General features: G+C 44.0%; 1 protein-coding gene across 1 annotated transcript in view; it reads right to left on the reverse strand.

Annotated features, from left to right (window-relative positions):
- The window catches only part of lrp1ab (low density lipoprotein receptor-related protein 1Ab), an 81,603-nt gene that overhangs the window by 33,704 nt on the left and 31,367 nt on the right, over positions 1-16,532 (reverse strand). Inside the window, exons 4-24 of the mRNA XM_034537433.1 lie at positions 15,870-15,989; positions 15,421-15,549; positions 14,870-15,130; positions 9,310-9,472; positions 8,715-8,937; positions 7,636-7,825; positions 7,390-7,533; positions 6,983-7,219; positions 6,611-6,791; positions 6,064-6,286; positions 5,695-5,884; positions 5,482-5,604; positions 5,032-5,172; positions 4,360-4,485; positions 3,673-3,789; positions 3,504-3,584; positions 3,245-3,412; positions 1,939-2,121; positions 1,463-1,660; positions 1,057-1,302; positions 555-752 (exon numbers count right to left, since the gene is read on the reverse strand). Coding sequence (XP_034393324.1) covers positions 555-752; positions 1,057-1,302; positions 1,463-1,660; positions 1,939-2,121; positions 3,245-3,412; positions 3,504-3,584; positions 3,673-3,789; positions 4,360-4,485; positions 5,032-5,172; positions 5,482-5,604; positions 5,695-5,884; positions 6,064-6,286; positions 6,611-6,791; positions 6,983-7,219; positions 7,390-7,533; positions 7,636-7,825; positions 8,715-8,937; positions 9,310-9,472; positions 14,870-15,130; positions 15,421-15,549; positions 15,870-15,989 — 3,642 coding nt within the window. The remainder of the gene's footprint in view (positions 1-554; positions 753-1,056; positions 1,303-1,462; positions 1,661-1,938; positions 2,122-3,244; positions 3,413-3,503; positions 3,585-3,672; positions 3,790-4,359; positions 4,486-5,031; positions 5,173-5,481; positions 5,605-5,694; positions 5,885-6,063; positions 6,287-6,610; positions 6,792-6,982; positions 7,220-7,389; positions 7,534-7,635; positions 7,826-8,714; positions 8,938-9,309; positions 9,473-14,869; positions 15,131-15,420; positions 15,550-15,869; positions 15,990-16,532) is intronic.

Below are 16,532 nucleotides of genomic sequence, written 5' to 3' on the forward strand. Positions count from 1 at the left end.
TGATCTATGTTGATCACAATGTCTCTGCTTGGGAGTCCTACATGGGGAAGTTGGAGAGCTGGGAGCTGAAACTGCAGTGTATTGTGCCTCCTACGCTACATCAGTGTTCTGGCTGCAGTCACGCACATCGAGTACTGAGACAAATGGGAAGAGACAAAGCCTTCCGTGTGCCCCCTAAGTGCTGTGCTGGGAACACAACCTTGATTGGCAAGAAGACCTGGGGTTTTGGAGCAGGAATAGCCGACCATGACATGGCTATTTATTCAGGGTCACAGCCCGCTGCTGCTGTCCACAGACTCTAAAAACATTTGGCTCTGAGAAATTACAGAGTGCTCAGCAGAAGATAATTTAAGAGAAATGTTCATTAAAAAAGGAATAAATCCAATTTGCCATCTCAGAATGAACAAATTTATGACAACTTTACTACTACAACTTTTTTACTACTTTTATTCAACTTACAAAAATGAAGAATGAACTTTTTACTATGTTAATTAGACTGTTCTGAGGCTAATCAATACAAATTATCGAAAGCTGTATCAAACTAGCAGCCTTACCACCATTATCAGACAATTTCCCACGGTAGATCTTGTCCTCTACGACATCCGTCCAGTACAGGGTGCTCTGGTTGAGGTGGAAGTCCAAGGCAATAGTGTTCCTCAGGCCTGGAACCAGCACACTGAACTCCCCCTTGTGAAGATCAATCCTTCTAATCTCATGGCGGTTGGAAAAGATGATGAAAGGCTTGAACGGATCTGGGGGCAAAGATGTTGTACCCGGAAAAGTGTTAGTGTCGCCACCCAGTAAACCTTATCCTAGAGTCCAGATTTGCGAAATCCTAACACAGCTGTCTCTACATTGTCTTCCACTCTGTCTCTTTAAACAAAAATATACATGGAAAGGGGTTTGCTGCTCACTTTCTGGAAACAAAAATATCTTAAACACCATGATGCATTAAGATACTGTGTATACATATAGAATAATCAGTAAAAAAAGAGATTCTTCAGTTTGTAGGATTAAATAAACTGTTAGTTCCAAAGATGCCCTGTTTTACCTTACCAGTGCTTTTGCAGCTCTCCATATCAGACTCAAGCTCCCAGCCCTCGTAGCAGGAGCACTTGACACTGGATTTCTCCTGCTCACACTTCTGGCTACACTTGAGATGTTTGGCGCAGAAGCTCTGGATCTGACACGTCTTGTTGTCGGCTCCCAGCTCCATGCCCAGGGGGCATGAGCACATGAAGCCCTCCCCGGGAATGATGCTGCAGTTGTGGCTGCAGCCCCCATTGTCCAATGAGCACAGATCTGCAGGCATGAAACAGATTTGGAACGAGTTTGAATATATCTGAGACAGAAGAGTTGTATGATCTGTTTAAGGTGTTTTAACATCAATATGGAAGAGACACGCCAAATTAACCAGGTACTGAAGACATTTTCATGTTGTGATTTATGTCAAATGTTTCACCGCAAAGTTTCTCATCAGAGCCATCCGGACAGTCGTCAGTGCCATCACACAGCTTCTCAGCAGGCAGACAGATGGAGTCGTTGGTAGCACACATGTGGTGAGACAACTTGCACACCAACGCCTCGCAGTTGTCCTCGTCAGAGTTGTCCTCACAGTCACTGTCGCCATCACAAACCCAAGCTTTGCTGATGCAACGAGCTGTAACGAACACAAAATATGAATTATCAGTTTGTGTTGTTGTAAGACTTTAATATATTTATTCATTTGTTTTGCCACACATGTAATTATCCACAAAGTAGCCACACGAGGGATGCACATATACATTTTCCACTTCTAGTTTCTGGTGAGACCAGGCAATTACTCTTTCATTTATTTGTCAGAGAGAAAAAACTAAACATATCTGTACTAACACAACATAGTTAAACGGTTCATCGACCTTAACATCTGGTACTTAAGCCAGCTGAAAGCATCCTCACCAGAGTCCCTGCAGCTGAACTTGACTGCCGGGTCACACATGTGGGTCACACCCTCACAGTTGTTCTCATCACTCAGGTCCATACAGTCGGTGTCCCCATCACAGCGCCAGCGCATGGGAATGCACAGGCCGTCCATCCGACACTGGAACTCATCCACATGGCAGCCGCCTGGAGGACGTGTGGCTGGAGAGAAAACAGCAAGACAAAGTCTGATAGTAAGCCAACCAAAAAGATGGAGTGTGCAGTTTAGCCAAAGTCAAAGAGGCAATAAAATACTAGAAAAATAACTAGAGTGGAATCTCAACCAGCACACAACACTCGCACAGACCACACACACTTGGCCACAAATGGAGAGAACAAAGAACAGGCAATTCTAGTGATTAATTAATGTTTAGGTTTGCTGGGACGCTGGGTTAACAACCTGAAACTGAGCCAAGTCAAACAACAATGACACACACAGCTCACTTAAGGCACCAGTGGGGAGGTGGCACAATGACATCCCCTCATGGCAAAGGTCAACTCCTGGCACGGGTAAAGAAGGAAATGGACCGTGGACCTTTCAGCACAGAACTACAATATACAGGAGGGGAACACGATAGCATTGCTTTTTTATTTCAGCTAATGACTTCCAGACGGAAGGCCAAGAGATCCCACAAACACAAACACACAGCCAGACACACACATAGCGCACAGATTGCTCATTAGACCAACAGGTCACGCTGGACCCCGTTATTGCATGCTGGGACTTAAAACAGTGAACAGGAGCGTATGTTTCTAGGCAGCCTGAAGAATAAGGGTGATGCTGTAGTATGTGATCCTTACTATGACGCTGCCTCAGTGATTGTTACAAGAGTGGTTAACAAGCAAAACTCATTGTTCCAAATAAGCCAAGCGTGGCCCTGGGCTATTTTAAACTCCAAACATGTAAATCCATATCACTGCAGCAGACTCAAAACATCTGTGCCATTTGCACAAGACCATGAAAGAGTTTAATGGTTATCTAACCACAAAACATAATCACTTCCTGAACAGAGCATCAGAGAGGATTTGCTGTAAATTATGAGGAGAAGCCCGAGGGCAGGCAGAGGCATGCAGAGCAGAGGAAATGAAACGGGGAGGAGGACAATCCCGTCTTTATTGTGACAACCTCTTTACAACCGTAAACGGCAACATGTAAACACAGTGAAATACAATACATGATGTGATGAGAGCTAGATACAGCTGGAAAAAGTATAAACAACGGCCTAAAAAAAAAGAAGAGCAGAGCAGATATATTTCAGTTTGGTACACAGTAATAGTTCCTTACCCTGGTTGGTACAGTTGGCATGAGTTTCGTCACTGTAGTCTCCACAGTCATTGTCGCCATCACAGGTCCAGTATTCTGGGATGCAACGGCCACTGTTGCATTTAAACTGGACACTGGAGCAGGAATGGCTACAGCCTGCTTCATCACTGTTATCTCCACAGTCATTGTCTGTACATGAGCACACAGAATATTTCATTTTCGGTTATTGGGTTTTTGTAGCTTCCCGGAAGGTGAAGAAGGTCTAAAAAAAAAAGATTACCGTTGTCACAGCGCCAGTTGATGTTGATGCAGCGGCCATTGGCGCATGTGAACTGAGTCAGAGGGAAGCAGGTTGGATAGGCTGAAGAGAGGTCAAGAGAGAATATGTCAAAAACATATGCTCTGTCATCTCTAAAAGCAGCAATATAACTGTGCAATTTAAGACTCACCACAAGAGTCTGGTTCATCAGAGCGGTCTCCACAGTCATCATCCAGATCACATGTCCAGGAGATGGGGATGCAGCGCCCACTGGCACAAGGGTATTGGTTCGGTGGGCATGTGCGAGCTTGAAGGGGAATAAGGAGAATACCAGGTCATGGATGTAAAAAGTCTTTCTTGCAATATACCAGCCTCAACATTTAAGCTTACAATGACTCAATGTTAAATAACCTAATTTCCAATATTCTGTTGCTTCAAACTTTAAATAGTTGTGACCACAAAACACTCACTTTCTCTTAATTAAGTTAAAGATAATTTGTAATCTACAACCACAAAGATGGCTCTTTTGAAAAGTAACCAGTTAGCCAAAGTATATCGCTGTTTTCTACCCCATTATGATCGATGCTGCAGATAAATAGTCCGATATAACCAATAGACCACCACACAAATAAATCATAACTGAATTAAAAAACTAACAGATCCCAATATGTCCACTTTAATTGCAACTTGTCTGTTTGCCCAATGTTCTCTCTTCTCAATTATATAATTTTAACTAACTATTGATAACTGTCTTTGAAATACTCATCATCTAACAGCAATAGCCCTAGTTGCAGATCAAATCTCGTGTTTTACAAACCAAAAGATTATGAAAAACATTCATGCTCTAAACTAAGAAGACCTTCAGGTTTGTATATACCTGAGCATGTGGTGTTGGATTCATCTTCGTCATTGCCGCAGTCATTGTCTCCATCACACAGCCATCGCAGGGGGATACAGCGATTGTTCTGGCATTTGAACCGGTCAGCTGGGCAGGTGTGCTGGTCTGGTGGAAGAAAACCAAAAGGTATACATTACGAAAACCTTTTTTCTGAGCTGTCCGACTTCCTTATGCGGCCTCTCAGAGCACTTCTAGTTGAATATATCTGGACCTTTTTGAAAGGCACTGGTGTCGTCCCTGTGGATAACGCGCTCCCCCGCCCCTTGCCAAGGTTTTTGATATTAAAACGGTAAATGGATACATAACACATTCATTTTCAAAACTTTAATTTCTTTAACACCCCAGGCTTTCCAGTTTAATAAAGCTTTCTGTTTAATGTACTATACAGCCTGCTAAATAATCCTCTCACCCTTTAAATATGTCACTTTAAATGAAGTATAAAGAAGAGAATGACATCCAAGGCCAATAGGAGTCTCTGGTTCTCACTATTGCCTGATGAGGAGAAAACTCGTCAGTGAAATTTCAATCACATTTCGCTGCATGGAAAAAGACAATCTTGGAAAATGTAGTTTGCGCGTCATTTCACGTTAGCCAAGACTCTTGAACGGATATTTTGTTTATCTATGTGTAACCATGATATGGCACACTTACGGCAGAGGTCAGAGGTCTCATCACTGTTGTCCAGACAATCGTTGTCCCCGTCACACTTCCAGCGCTCTTGGATGCAGCGGTTGTTCTTGCAGGCAAACTCCCCTGGCTGGCACTGCGGCGGGGGCACGTAGGATGGGTTGGCTGGAGATGACATCAGGGGTAGGAGGAAAAACAGATTAGCCATTGAGAAAAGGGCGCAGGACAAAACAAAACAAAGACTTTTGGATCACAGGTCAGCTTACATCAGCTTCCCAAAGTTGCAAAAATATCAGTGGAGATATTTTCAAACTTCTTTTTAGATTTGGCAAAGATCGTGCAAAGTATCGTTTGCAAATGGAAAGTACAGCCTAGATTCTTTAACAGCCTCAACTCCTGCTGAGTAATACATTTTCCTGAACCTTCCACATTGATCTTTGGTGAAACCTTTTTCCTGGTTGGACTGCTAAGTACCTTTGCAGGTGACATTATCGACATCTAGGATTTGATCGTTAGCACAGCCGCAGGACCTGCCGTCAGGAATAGCAAGGCACAGACTGCTACAGCCCCCGTTGTTAACGCGACACGCATTGGAGCCTACAAGAAAGGCAGACAATAAGAATATTATCATTTGATCTACTTATTAGCAACTCGTGAAGTGAAAATGAATGAGTAGGAGATATATACCTTGCTGTTGGTGTGCATCATACACTCTGATCTCAAAGATGGGTGGCCTCTCGTTGCGAAGTAGGGTGACTGTCTTAGTGACCTGGTTCAGTTTATAAATGCTGCCGCCACGGTACTCGTTCCAAAAAAGAAAATGTTTGTAATGACATAAGCCGAAGGCGTGGTTGAGCTCCTGTCCTTCATACACCACCTGTTAAAATCAGGAACGAGATAGGGGTTGGATCTCCAAACATTATCTTCCTTCCAACAAACTGATTTTCTGAACAAAATGTTGTAGTTTATTTGTATACTTTGGAATAATATCTCTTTTATTGTCTGTAAATACACAAATATCACAGAGACTAAATATATTCCCCCAGCAACACCAACCTTTCGCTCAGTGGTGTTGAGGTAAACCAACTCAATGCGGTCGTAGTAAGCGTCTACCCAGTACAGGATTCCCTGGGGAATGTCCAGACTCAAGCCATTAGGCCACAGCACTGTCTTGCTGGTCAGGAACACTTGGTGATGGGAACCATCCATCCAAGCTTTCTTAATCTTCCCTCTGTTGCTCTCAGTGGGGTCCTCCTCCCAGTCAGTCCAGTACATCCATCTAGGAGACGAGAAGAAGTATCATCACGTTCAAAAGCCGTGTGAGATAAGACATGTCTGTGACAGCTGCAGCCGTCAAAATGTTTTTTTAAAATCCTTTGAAAGATCATTCCACGGATAAACAACAAAAAAGGGAGTATCCAAAAATGCCTTGACAAATCATCAGCTCCCACACACTCACATCTACAGAGCAGGTCTTAAGACCTCCCTCTCCCAATACACTAGAAGGGCTCACACTAACAAAAACGTTGAATGCTGCTTCACTCAAACATTACACCTGGATAAATAACTTAAAATAACAATCTCTTCTCCTCCAGTGTCTCACCCATTCTGGGGATCCACCACAATTGCACGAGGGTGGCTCATCTTGCCCTCAATGAGAGTCTTGCGGGTCTGAGAAGCTTTCTCCAGCCTGGCGACGCAAATAGTCTTTTTAGGCCCATCATCTGTCCAGTAGAGATTTCCTCCCATCCAGTCTACTGCTATCCCCTCCACCGTGTGAATTCCTGAGATAAGCAGAAAAAGTCGGTGTGAAAAAGAAATTATTAGCTGGCCAATTCAAGATGAATATGAGGAGAATAAAGTGAAAATCATATGGAATAACCTGACTGAATTATTTTTCTCCATAAGTTCATGGATTTTGATAGAGTAAAAACATTTCCCAGAAACCCGTGCAAAGCGATCATTGTATTCTTACCTTCCTTAAGAATGGTGTCTCTCTCTGTGCCATCTATTTTCTGTCGACCAATGATGTAGTTGGTGGCATCAGCAAAGTAGATGAATTCACCGGCAGCGTGGAAATCCAGAGCTCGTGGGTTCATTAGGTTCTCAATGGGAATCATGTATTCATCAGGCACCTTAGCATTCATGTCCATGCCCCTGATGATTCCAGGACGACCCTTACCGTACACCAAGAACAACTCATGGTCTGGTTCTGCAGGGGAAGAAGAAATACATATTCTCAATGAATAACTGTCATGACTTCTGCCAGCGATTATGTAACAACCATTACTTAATTGCTGTCATCATTCATCAATACTCAAACTGATGGGAAGGTGTTCATTTTTGTCAAAATACATTTTTCTTCTCAGTCTTGATACTCACTCTTGCAGGACTTTCCATCGCTGCCGAGGCTGAATCCAGAGCGACAACGACATGTACGGGTTTTGTGGCTGTTGCTCAGCAGACATATGTCAGAGCAACCTCCAGCTTTCCCAAACTGATCCAGGGCACATGCATGGCTGCGCACTAAGAGAGAAGGGCACAAAACCAATAGTCATGCAATGGTAACTAATATCAACGGACATGGATCAGTTAGCAGTCAAGCCAAGTGCCTTCTTGAATGAGTACCTTGAGGTTGGCGCCTCTGGTGGTACACGTGCAGTGCAGCTCCCCTGTCTACTCGCGTCACCACCTGGAAGTCGGAGCTGTTGAAGCGGTTCACTCGGATCACACTGGTCTTGGGGTTGAGGTTGCCTTCGTCCGAGTTGGTGGCATACAGGTAGTTCTCAAATACAGTGAGCCCGTACAGGTGCTCAATCTGAAATGCAGCGAGGCAATAAACCAAAATCAAAAAGGTTGACTGAAAATGCTGATGTTCTTAGTAAAACAGCTCATGGTGCATGACCGATTGCTTTTGTGACATTGTGTACACATTTTTATCTTGAACGCTGTAACTTCTGCATCATTAAACTTTCCAAACATATTATTCATCAGTATCAAAACACATTTTGACAGGTTCCAAAAATGTGAAGAAATCTTTGACAGACAACAGACAAACAGACTCAGTACGAGACAGACAGAGATAAGAGAGAGTTTGAGTAAACTTGGCACAAGGCCAACAAAGGCAACAATGGCTCCATTTCCCATTGGCTGTTAAACAGAGATAGGTTTTATTTCTTAAGGGTCCATTCTGTACAGCTCTGTCAGAAAGATGTATGTTGTCAGGGTCATATTACACCTCCCCCACACACAGCATCACTGCAGTCCTGATTTCATTAAGATCATTACTCAGCTTAAAGTTTGAGCCAATCTTTGCAAGGGCCAGACTAATCTGTTTAGAGAGGCACTAGCCAGGAAAAACACATACTCTTTAAGTAATATCAATCAAGGTAATAAAAAAGGTACTATTCCCAGGAGAGGAGGGCTATCTTTGACTTGACAAACTGGACACAACTGGAAACCAGTACTGCCTCGAAATCGAGGATGATATTAAATCAATGATGTTACAGATTTGGAAAACAGATGTTTTGTTTGACTGAAGGGAGACTGAAAAGTAAGTCGGGACTCTGGGCTATTGCTGCTGGATTCAACATTTAAGAAGAAGGCTGAACAATCTGAAATCAATTTTATTAAGTGCATCTCTATGTATGTTTTGGTGGAGTATTTTTTTTTTGTGCACAGCCGTCCAACCATCCTTCAAACCTCACCAGCAGGCCCTGGATAATGGTGTGTCGGTTTTTGCCCTCGTAGTCGACCACTTCGATGTAGTCCAGGTAGGCGTCAGCCCAGTACACCAACCGGTTGACCAGGTCCAGTGTGATACCATGGGGGAAGACGATTTTGCTGTCCACCAGCTTAGTGCGGTTCTGGCCATCCATGTCACAGCGCTCCACCCTCGGCGTAGACCCGTAGTCTGTGAAGAACACTTTGCTGCAGCAGAAGAAGAGGAGCATGGTAAGATGGCGGAAAAGCACATTTCTTTACTAATAGGAAAGTAATTACTTTGGATGAGCGCTCTTTGACTTAATTTTGCTTAACATTACACCATTGACCTCAACTGAGCAATCTATATTAGTCACTATAATTCAAATACAAATTTTGGAAGTGATACGCAAGAAAAGGGAACTTTGTCAGTATCAGGAAAAAGAAACCGCGAACATGCAAATGTTTCCATCTGAGGAAGTGCTTTGATATTTGACTTTCTGCCTGGTCAGCAAGTCGTCTGATCATGAGACATGATTTTCCTCTAAAGTGTTGCTAAAACGGTACTGAGGGTCAAGAAGAGTGGCGGGAAGAACAGACCCCATAGCCGGGTCCAAGGCGATGCCTTTAGGGTTGTACAGCTCTTGGTCCAGAAGGGTCACGCACGTCTGGCCATCCTTGTTGCAGACAAACACACGATCGTCCACGTCATCCACAAAGTAGAAGTTTCCGGTCAGCCAGTCGATAGCCATCTGTTCCACATCTGAGGGATGCAGCGAAGAGAAGAGGAGACATTACAAAAACAGAGCGTCATGGGAGTACAGTCATGTAGCTTTTGGTCATGTACCAGCCTCATTTCCAAACCTCTCACTTGATGATGCCATGACCCTCTCCAAAACAAAATATAATAGCACTGAATTAATGAGCCTTTTTCATCTTCCTGCAGTGCTGGGTCCAAGAGGTTGTCCATTACCAGCACTTCACTTGTCTTTGAGTGAGACAAGCAGGGTATTGGGGGAAGGAAAGCAGCACAACAAGTGACAGAGAAAGATTGAAAGGTGAAGGCCTGCACTTTCTAAGCCGTACTCCTTTCAGTGGAATTGAGCAATAACACAGAACCGCTATAAGGAGAGAGAAACTCCGGACTTTACTTTTGGGCGAATTTGAGGATATACTGAATAAAATGCAAAAGTATGCATGGCCCAGTTATTATAAATATTTAAGAAGACTTTGACTGAGGAGAAAGTCAGTCAAAGCTGTTTTACTAGGCCAGTGTGACTGCAGAGGAGCCTCATAAACTGACAAATATGACAAAACATTGGCGGAATGAGGATAACTTGTAGAATGGTCAAACACAGACCCCCAACGGCAAGATCAATTTCAATGGCCAAAGACAGGTAGGTTTATTATACAAGCCTCGAGAAAAAGAACAACTAAACATGGCATTCATTCCCGGGACAAATGACGCAGCAGTAATCAGAAGTATATCGCTCAGGCTCCGATTGGCAGTGATGGAAAAAACAACTGCAGAGTGGACAGGTTAATTTAACTTCTGGCACTTTCTTTGTCGTCTCAGCAACAAATTATATCTGTCCAAACGGCGCCTGAACATTGTCCCAAATTAGGTGGCACGGAGTTTGAAGAGAGACTGAATAAGTAACCATCGTAATATTTTTACTGGCCTGCCTGCTGCTTTCTATGGATTACTAACGACCAGAAACCAAAAGAAAGGCAAACACCCTACTGGCAATGGGAAAGGAGTCTACCTGCTGTTATTGGAGAGGTTTCCCACATTAAAAAAAACCCCTGCAAGAGATTACAAGCAACATACAATGTGTGACGAAGTTCTTTTTAAAAAGTAGGAGAAAAACAAGTGTCTTGGTAGAATAACGTAAATTCTGCATGATGAACACATTCAAGCTAATTTTTTTTGGCATGGCAGCGCAGAAACATGACACATGTCTGTCAATTTAGATATCAAGTTGAGGATGGGTCAAAGTGACTCAAAATACTGTTGCAACAACTCTTACAAAAGGAACTTGACATTTTGTAACTCCATGGCAAGCAAACCTAGAAAGAGGAAGCTTTACAGACAGCTGCCCCCAGCATTGGGGAGGGTTGAAGTGTTGAGTAAGCACTGGAAACATTTCTCACTCTGAGATCCTCTGTCCCGTATGGGACTGGGTGCAGAAATCCCAGACCACAGGGAGACCCAGCTGTAGGAGGGGAGGGGTGTGGGTGTGGGGGGCTTGAAGATATATACAACCTTATGTTTTAACAGCTGCCACCACACTCTAAGCAAAACACTGTATACACACACACACATACACATCACACAGGCTCTCTACTCACACATGCAGTATCAAAGTGACCACACGTGTCGCTCAAGTTATTTCAAGCACCAACTTTGATGTTGGGGTACACATATGGGGTCCAACACCATTGACAGCTTCAAAAGGCCTGCCCCACATGGGACTTACAGTATGCCTGGTGCTACAATATAAACAAAGTGGAGGAGAAAATGGGAAATCAGAAGGATGGGTTTGTGGCAGTAGTCAGGAAAGACAGAAAGATAGTGAAATAAATCTAAAAGATAAAACATAAAAAGGTTCTGGTGCACCTACACGCTGGAAATAATTTATTGAAAACCTGTAAAGATTGTGGCCATTTTTCTTTTTAAAATCATGGTCAAAAGAACAGAGGGTGGGAGTAAACACCAGTCCAAGATGTTTCATAAACACCAGAACCAAGATTCTGACAACGGGGGAAAGTTAGTCATGGAGTTGAGAAAGATAGTGATACTCCCATTGGTATCAACTCTAAAACCACACTCCTTTAAAGAAATCCAGCTGGAAGCCTGGCTGCACAAGGCATTGATAAGACTCATACAGAGTAGATGAGCCAGTTGTGCAACACAGTGACCACTGTGTTGTGTAACAGCATACAACTAGTGGGCCAGCCAGTCTGTTGAGATCCTTACTCATTCAGATTTTGGGAAGTGGAAAGTTTGATGGGAAACTGTATGAACCCACCCTTTTCTCCTCATTCAATCACCTTGCCCTCACAACCCCATTTCACTTCCTGCCCTTAACACCTACCAGCACACTCTACTCTGAGGAAACGTTTCACAAACCAAACTGGCAACAACACATATGCTTTCTGCCCAAACAGCAAATGTATTTACATACAGGGCCACAGCCTATTTAGTTCTTCAAACTAGTCACACATCGGCGCCTACACTCAGGAATAGCACAACAAAATGTGTTCATGACTGTTATTTTTTCAGTGCAAGTAATCCTATATTTACATGGGCATAGCAGGGGTAATCGTCAGCATGCTGCTTCCACAAAACTCCCTGTTCCAAGAGTATCCCATTCATCTGTGCAAAAAACTCCCAGTTTTGGAGTTTAGCGGTTATGGCATTGGCAAATCCCCATCTGCTACAGGTGAAAAAGAGAAGTTATCGAAGTTATTAGATTGAAAGGAAGACCTGATGAGAGGGGTAAAGTCACAAAATTCCAACCATGACAAAAACAAGGAGGACAAGAAACTATGTGTAAAGTCCTTTAGTTAGAATAGACATGCGTTCTTTGGCTGCAGATAACAGCTGAGAGAACAACGCAGTACATTGGAAGCCTTTGTGTAAACTAGATGCACTTAAGAGGGGATCTCTAGAAACATGTAATAATGGTGGAGGTTCTCTGTGATCCTATTCCCATACTGCCATGTTTGTATTTTGTTAGGTACAACTTCCACCGCAAATTACCAACCGCACTTTAACAAACAGAGGTCATGTGATAATATTAGCACTGTGCAAATCTGCATCTCTGTGATTTTGGATTGCATTTCTTTTCTGCAAGGTTTTTAGTATTCTCCGCTCCTGTTTTCTGCCTCTAACCCTGTCGAGAATCATGGAGGCTGCTTTGGTAAAAAATAAAATAATGTAACAATCTTAAATATAAATATTATATAGTCTAATATCTTCTATACAAGCAGATCCATGACATTACATTTGAGCAAAAATACAGATTTTGCTCATCCTGTGCAAATGTACAGCACAAAACACAGACATGTGGGGTACTTTCTAAATCACATGAGGTCCTCTGGTAATGCTAGTCCCGTGCTAACAGGGATTTAGATGATTTTCACAATAATACTATACTTTTATAATCAGATTTTGACACAAATTCATAAAGACCTTCTGTGCACCAACTTATTCTGGGGAAAAGCCCTTAAGAACAAAGACTAGAAAGAAGGAGGAAGGAGGGTGATGGGCAGAAGGACATGGGGAGAAGGCTTCCAGAGCTGGTCCCTGCTGTGGAGTTCCGCTCGGAGGGGTGAGAGGATGGAACCGGTGGGCTCTGCTCCCCTTTTATCTTCCCAGTCAGACTCACACATGTAGTCAGAGCAGGCCACATCTGGAACCCTCGTCTACTTATCTACCCTGCTCTCTCAGGTTCCCAGAGGCTATAAATCACTCTGTTTGTGTGAACCCTGCAACCCCCCCGCTTTAATCCATATCCATCCAAGGCCAATCCCCCTGTACTCCTCTGCCAATCCCCCCAATATATTTAGGTGTGCACCTGAGCCCTGCTCATTATAAAACACACTGAATAGTGTGCAGAGGGACAGCACCCAGACAGATGCAGTACGTGCACAGCAGCAGACAACATCTCAAATCACTAAAGGTAATATGTCACCAAGTAATGGGTGCGCGAGTCAAAGACATTTAGGTCAATGAATCTGTCCGTCTGTGTGTGTGTGTGTGTGTGTGTGTGTGTGTGTGTGTGTGTGTGTGTGTGTGTGTGTGTGTGTGTGTGTGTGTGTGTGTGTGTGTGTCTGAAAGACAGCTATGAATATGTTGACCTGACTGGACAGACTGGAATGTAGGGGCTGCTCAGGCTGACATAACCCAAGAGAGGAATGTAAATACCATCTGCATGACCACTCGCACACACACCTCCAAGGTACAGCAAATCGCTACCTTCTTTCTCCCTCTCCATCTCATTTCATCATTCCCTTGTCTCTTTTGCTTCAATCTTTCTCCCGGGGTCCATGTACAACTCTCCCCCGTTCACCTCTCAGACCACTTAACAGAGCAGTGGATAAAGAAAAGGAGGTAACACAATGAGGGCGAGTTGTGATATAGGCAACTCATAAGAGTGCAGTGGATCAACTGGAAAAAGCCCATTGTAGGATGCTGGGGTTCACTGAGCCTCTGAGCCTCGGCTCTGCCCCAGCTGTCAACAGTGACAGCAGTTGCACAAGCATCATTTGAAGTGGATACGAGCCGAGGCCCTTCTAATCATGTCGCAGGTTTGGGTATACACACACCCGCCTTTCTCCACTTGTTTTCTTCGAGTCTGCCGTTGGATGCCTGAGGCCAATTCTCAAGGGAACGCTTCCCACACACACAAACATATGCACAAACGCACAGACCCACACCCTAGTTTCTATGTTTTGTCTACATTTCTGCCCCCATTCTTACAGAGCATCGGCTCTGCCAGCCAGGCGAATAAAAACAAACCTTGTCAGGCTTGTAATCAGAGATAAATCATGTCAGCATTATATGAGCAAGCCTGTCAGAGGGAAGTGTTCATATGCTACACGTCTGTGTCTGGGTAATGCCCAAGAGATGAGTCCGGGAATAATGATGATGTCTATGGCTGTGTGTCGACGCGCACGCACACACGCACGCACACGCACACGCACACGCGCCATCTACAACATCTTCCAGGACAAAATGTACAAATAATTGGGACGACTTCTGAAGGCAGAAAGGACTTCTATGGGAAAATCAAATGCCAAATGGACTCAGCATTTATACTTGGCATGTTAATGCGGGTATGAGTGGCTTTCAGAGATAAGGCTGTATTGCTTCACGTTTTACATTTGTCTGAGCTAGCAAATGTAAAGTTGACCATTTGATTCCTGAGGCGAAGTACGAACATTTCCCACGGGGTGAGCTGACAACTCAAAGTGATTATCGGAGCTTTGCTTGAGTGCTCTTGTGCATAGAAAGTATTTCTCTTTCACTGGTTGTTTACAGCTAACCTGTCATGCCCGAGTACCGGACAGCAGTTTTCTGTGTCAGCAGAAAACAGTTTGTAGAAACGAAAGCTTTGTGTTAGTCATTTTCGTCAGTTAAACTTCTACTCACGGTGAAGGCTGAGGGAGATGTTGATGGTGCGAATGTTAGTGACCGCCTTGAGGTCAGGGATCCTGGCACACTTCAGCTGGGTAGCAGCGGGGGTGTCACCCACATCTATCCAGCAGACGGTCTCCTCAGCATAGATGAAGTCCATAGCCATGGTTTGCTTGGTGGCGATGTAGGGCAGTCGGGACGTAGAGCCGCTCAGGGAGGTGCAGCGGATGTCATGGAGGTTAGCAATCAACAGCATAGGCAGACGATCCACTGGATCTGGGGAGGGTGATCGGGGCAGGGGAGTGAACAGGCAGGGCAAGCAGAGAAAGAGGATACAATTGGGAAGATGGGGCAGAAGGGGAAGGGGGGATGAAAAGGAGTTAAAGGTCAATACATCTTTTTCCAGTTAAAAAAAAAAAAGAAGCTTTTAGAACAAAAAGGGGCTTCCACACCATGCATATCTTATTATCCAATATAATACAGCGGGAGACATTTTCAACAGAAGTAATTCAACTTTATTTGTAATTTTTATTATGGGGGGGGGGAATTAACTGCATCCTTCTTACCATTTTTGGCTTTGCAGGAGCGGTTGTCAGGTTGCGGCAGGTAGCCCTCCACACAGGTGCAGGTGTAGGAGCCCTCAGTGTTTGTGCACATCTGACTGCACGTCCCGTACACATTGCACTCATTGAAATCTACAGGAAAACAACAATATATCACATATACACGGTCAGTGATGAAATATATAGAAATTCTACAGCACTTATTCACAACTTGCTGCATTGGGTGTACTCCAATACAACATGTTATTTGGCACCAGGTAACAAAAAGAAAAGGTTACTCCCAATCTCTAGAACATGCATTTGCCTACTACCTTGAGGCAAGTAGTTGGATAAAAATGTTTACTCTGCATGCTGCCCCACGCAAATTTCAGTGAGCAGAAAGTCAATTTAATCAGAGTTTATGCATTTTACTTTGGCCAAGCTAGAATAAATCTGCCAAATCACCCACTCACCTTTACAAGTCTTTCCATCTGCAGAAACCTCATAGCCGTTGCTACAGTAGCACAGAGGCCCATCATGAGTCACAGCACAGTGAAACTGGCACCCATGGGAGGCACAGCCTGGTGCTTGATCTGAAGCAGAGAAAAACAGAGAAAAACACATAAATACTGTGGAGGCTAACACGGAAGGGGGGGGGGGGGGGGAGAGCATTGCCAGCCTACATATCAAATTTAGAGGGCAAATAAATTCTGGACAACAATGAAAGCCTGTAAAGTAAAGTAATTTCATCCTTGATCACGTTTGTGTGCAGATCAGCTCTCTAATGTTATTCTGAATCCCAGCGCAATCTTCACAGAACCTCACTGTTAAATCCTATCACATCTCCACTGGGAGATGAGATAGGATTGTGTGTGTGTGTGTGTGTGTGTGTGTGTGTGTGTGTGTGTGTGTGTGTGTGTGTGTGTGTGTGTGTGTGTGTGAAAGAGGGAGAGTGGGGGTCACACACGCGTATGAATATGTATTTGCATGTGACAGACGAGCTGATGTGAATGCGCACACGTTGGGGGGCCTCTTTTTTCTCGCCCCCACAGGGAACTCAAGGACACATCCTTTTGGCAGGAAATGAAAGGGGGGCATCCACACATCCCCTCATCGTGATAGCTATAGGACAACAG

The sequence above is a fragment of the Cyclopterus lumpus genome, chromosome 7, assembly GCF_009769545.1.
Source record: "Cyclopterus lumpus isolate fCycLum1 chromosome 7, fCycLum1.pri, whole genome shotgun sequence".
In the NCBI taxonomy this organism is placed as follows: domain Eukaryota; kingdom Metazoa; phylum Chordata; class Actinopteri; order Perciformes; family Cyclopteridae; genus Cyclopterus; species Cyclopterus lumpus.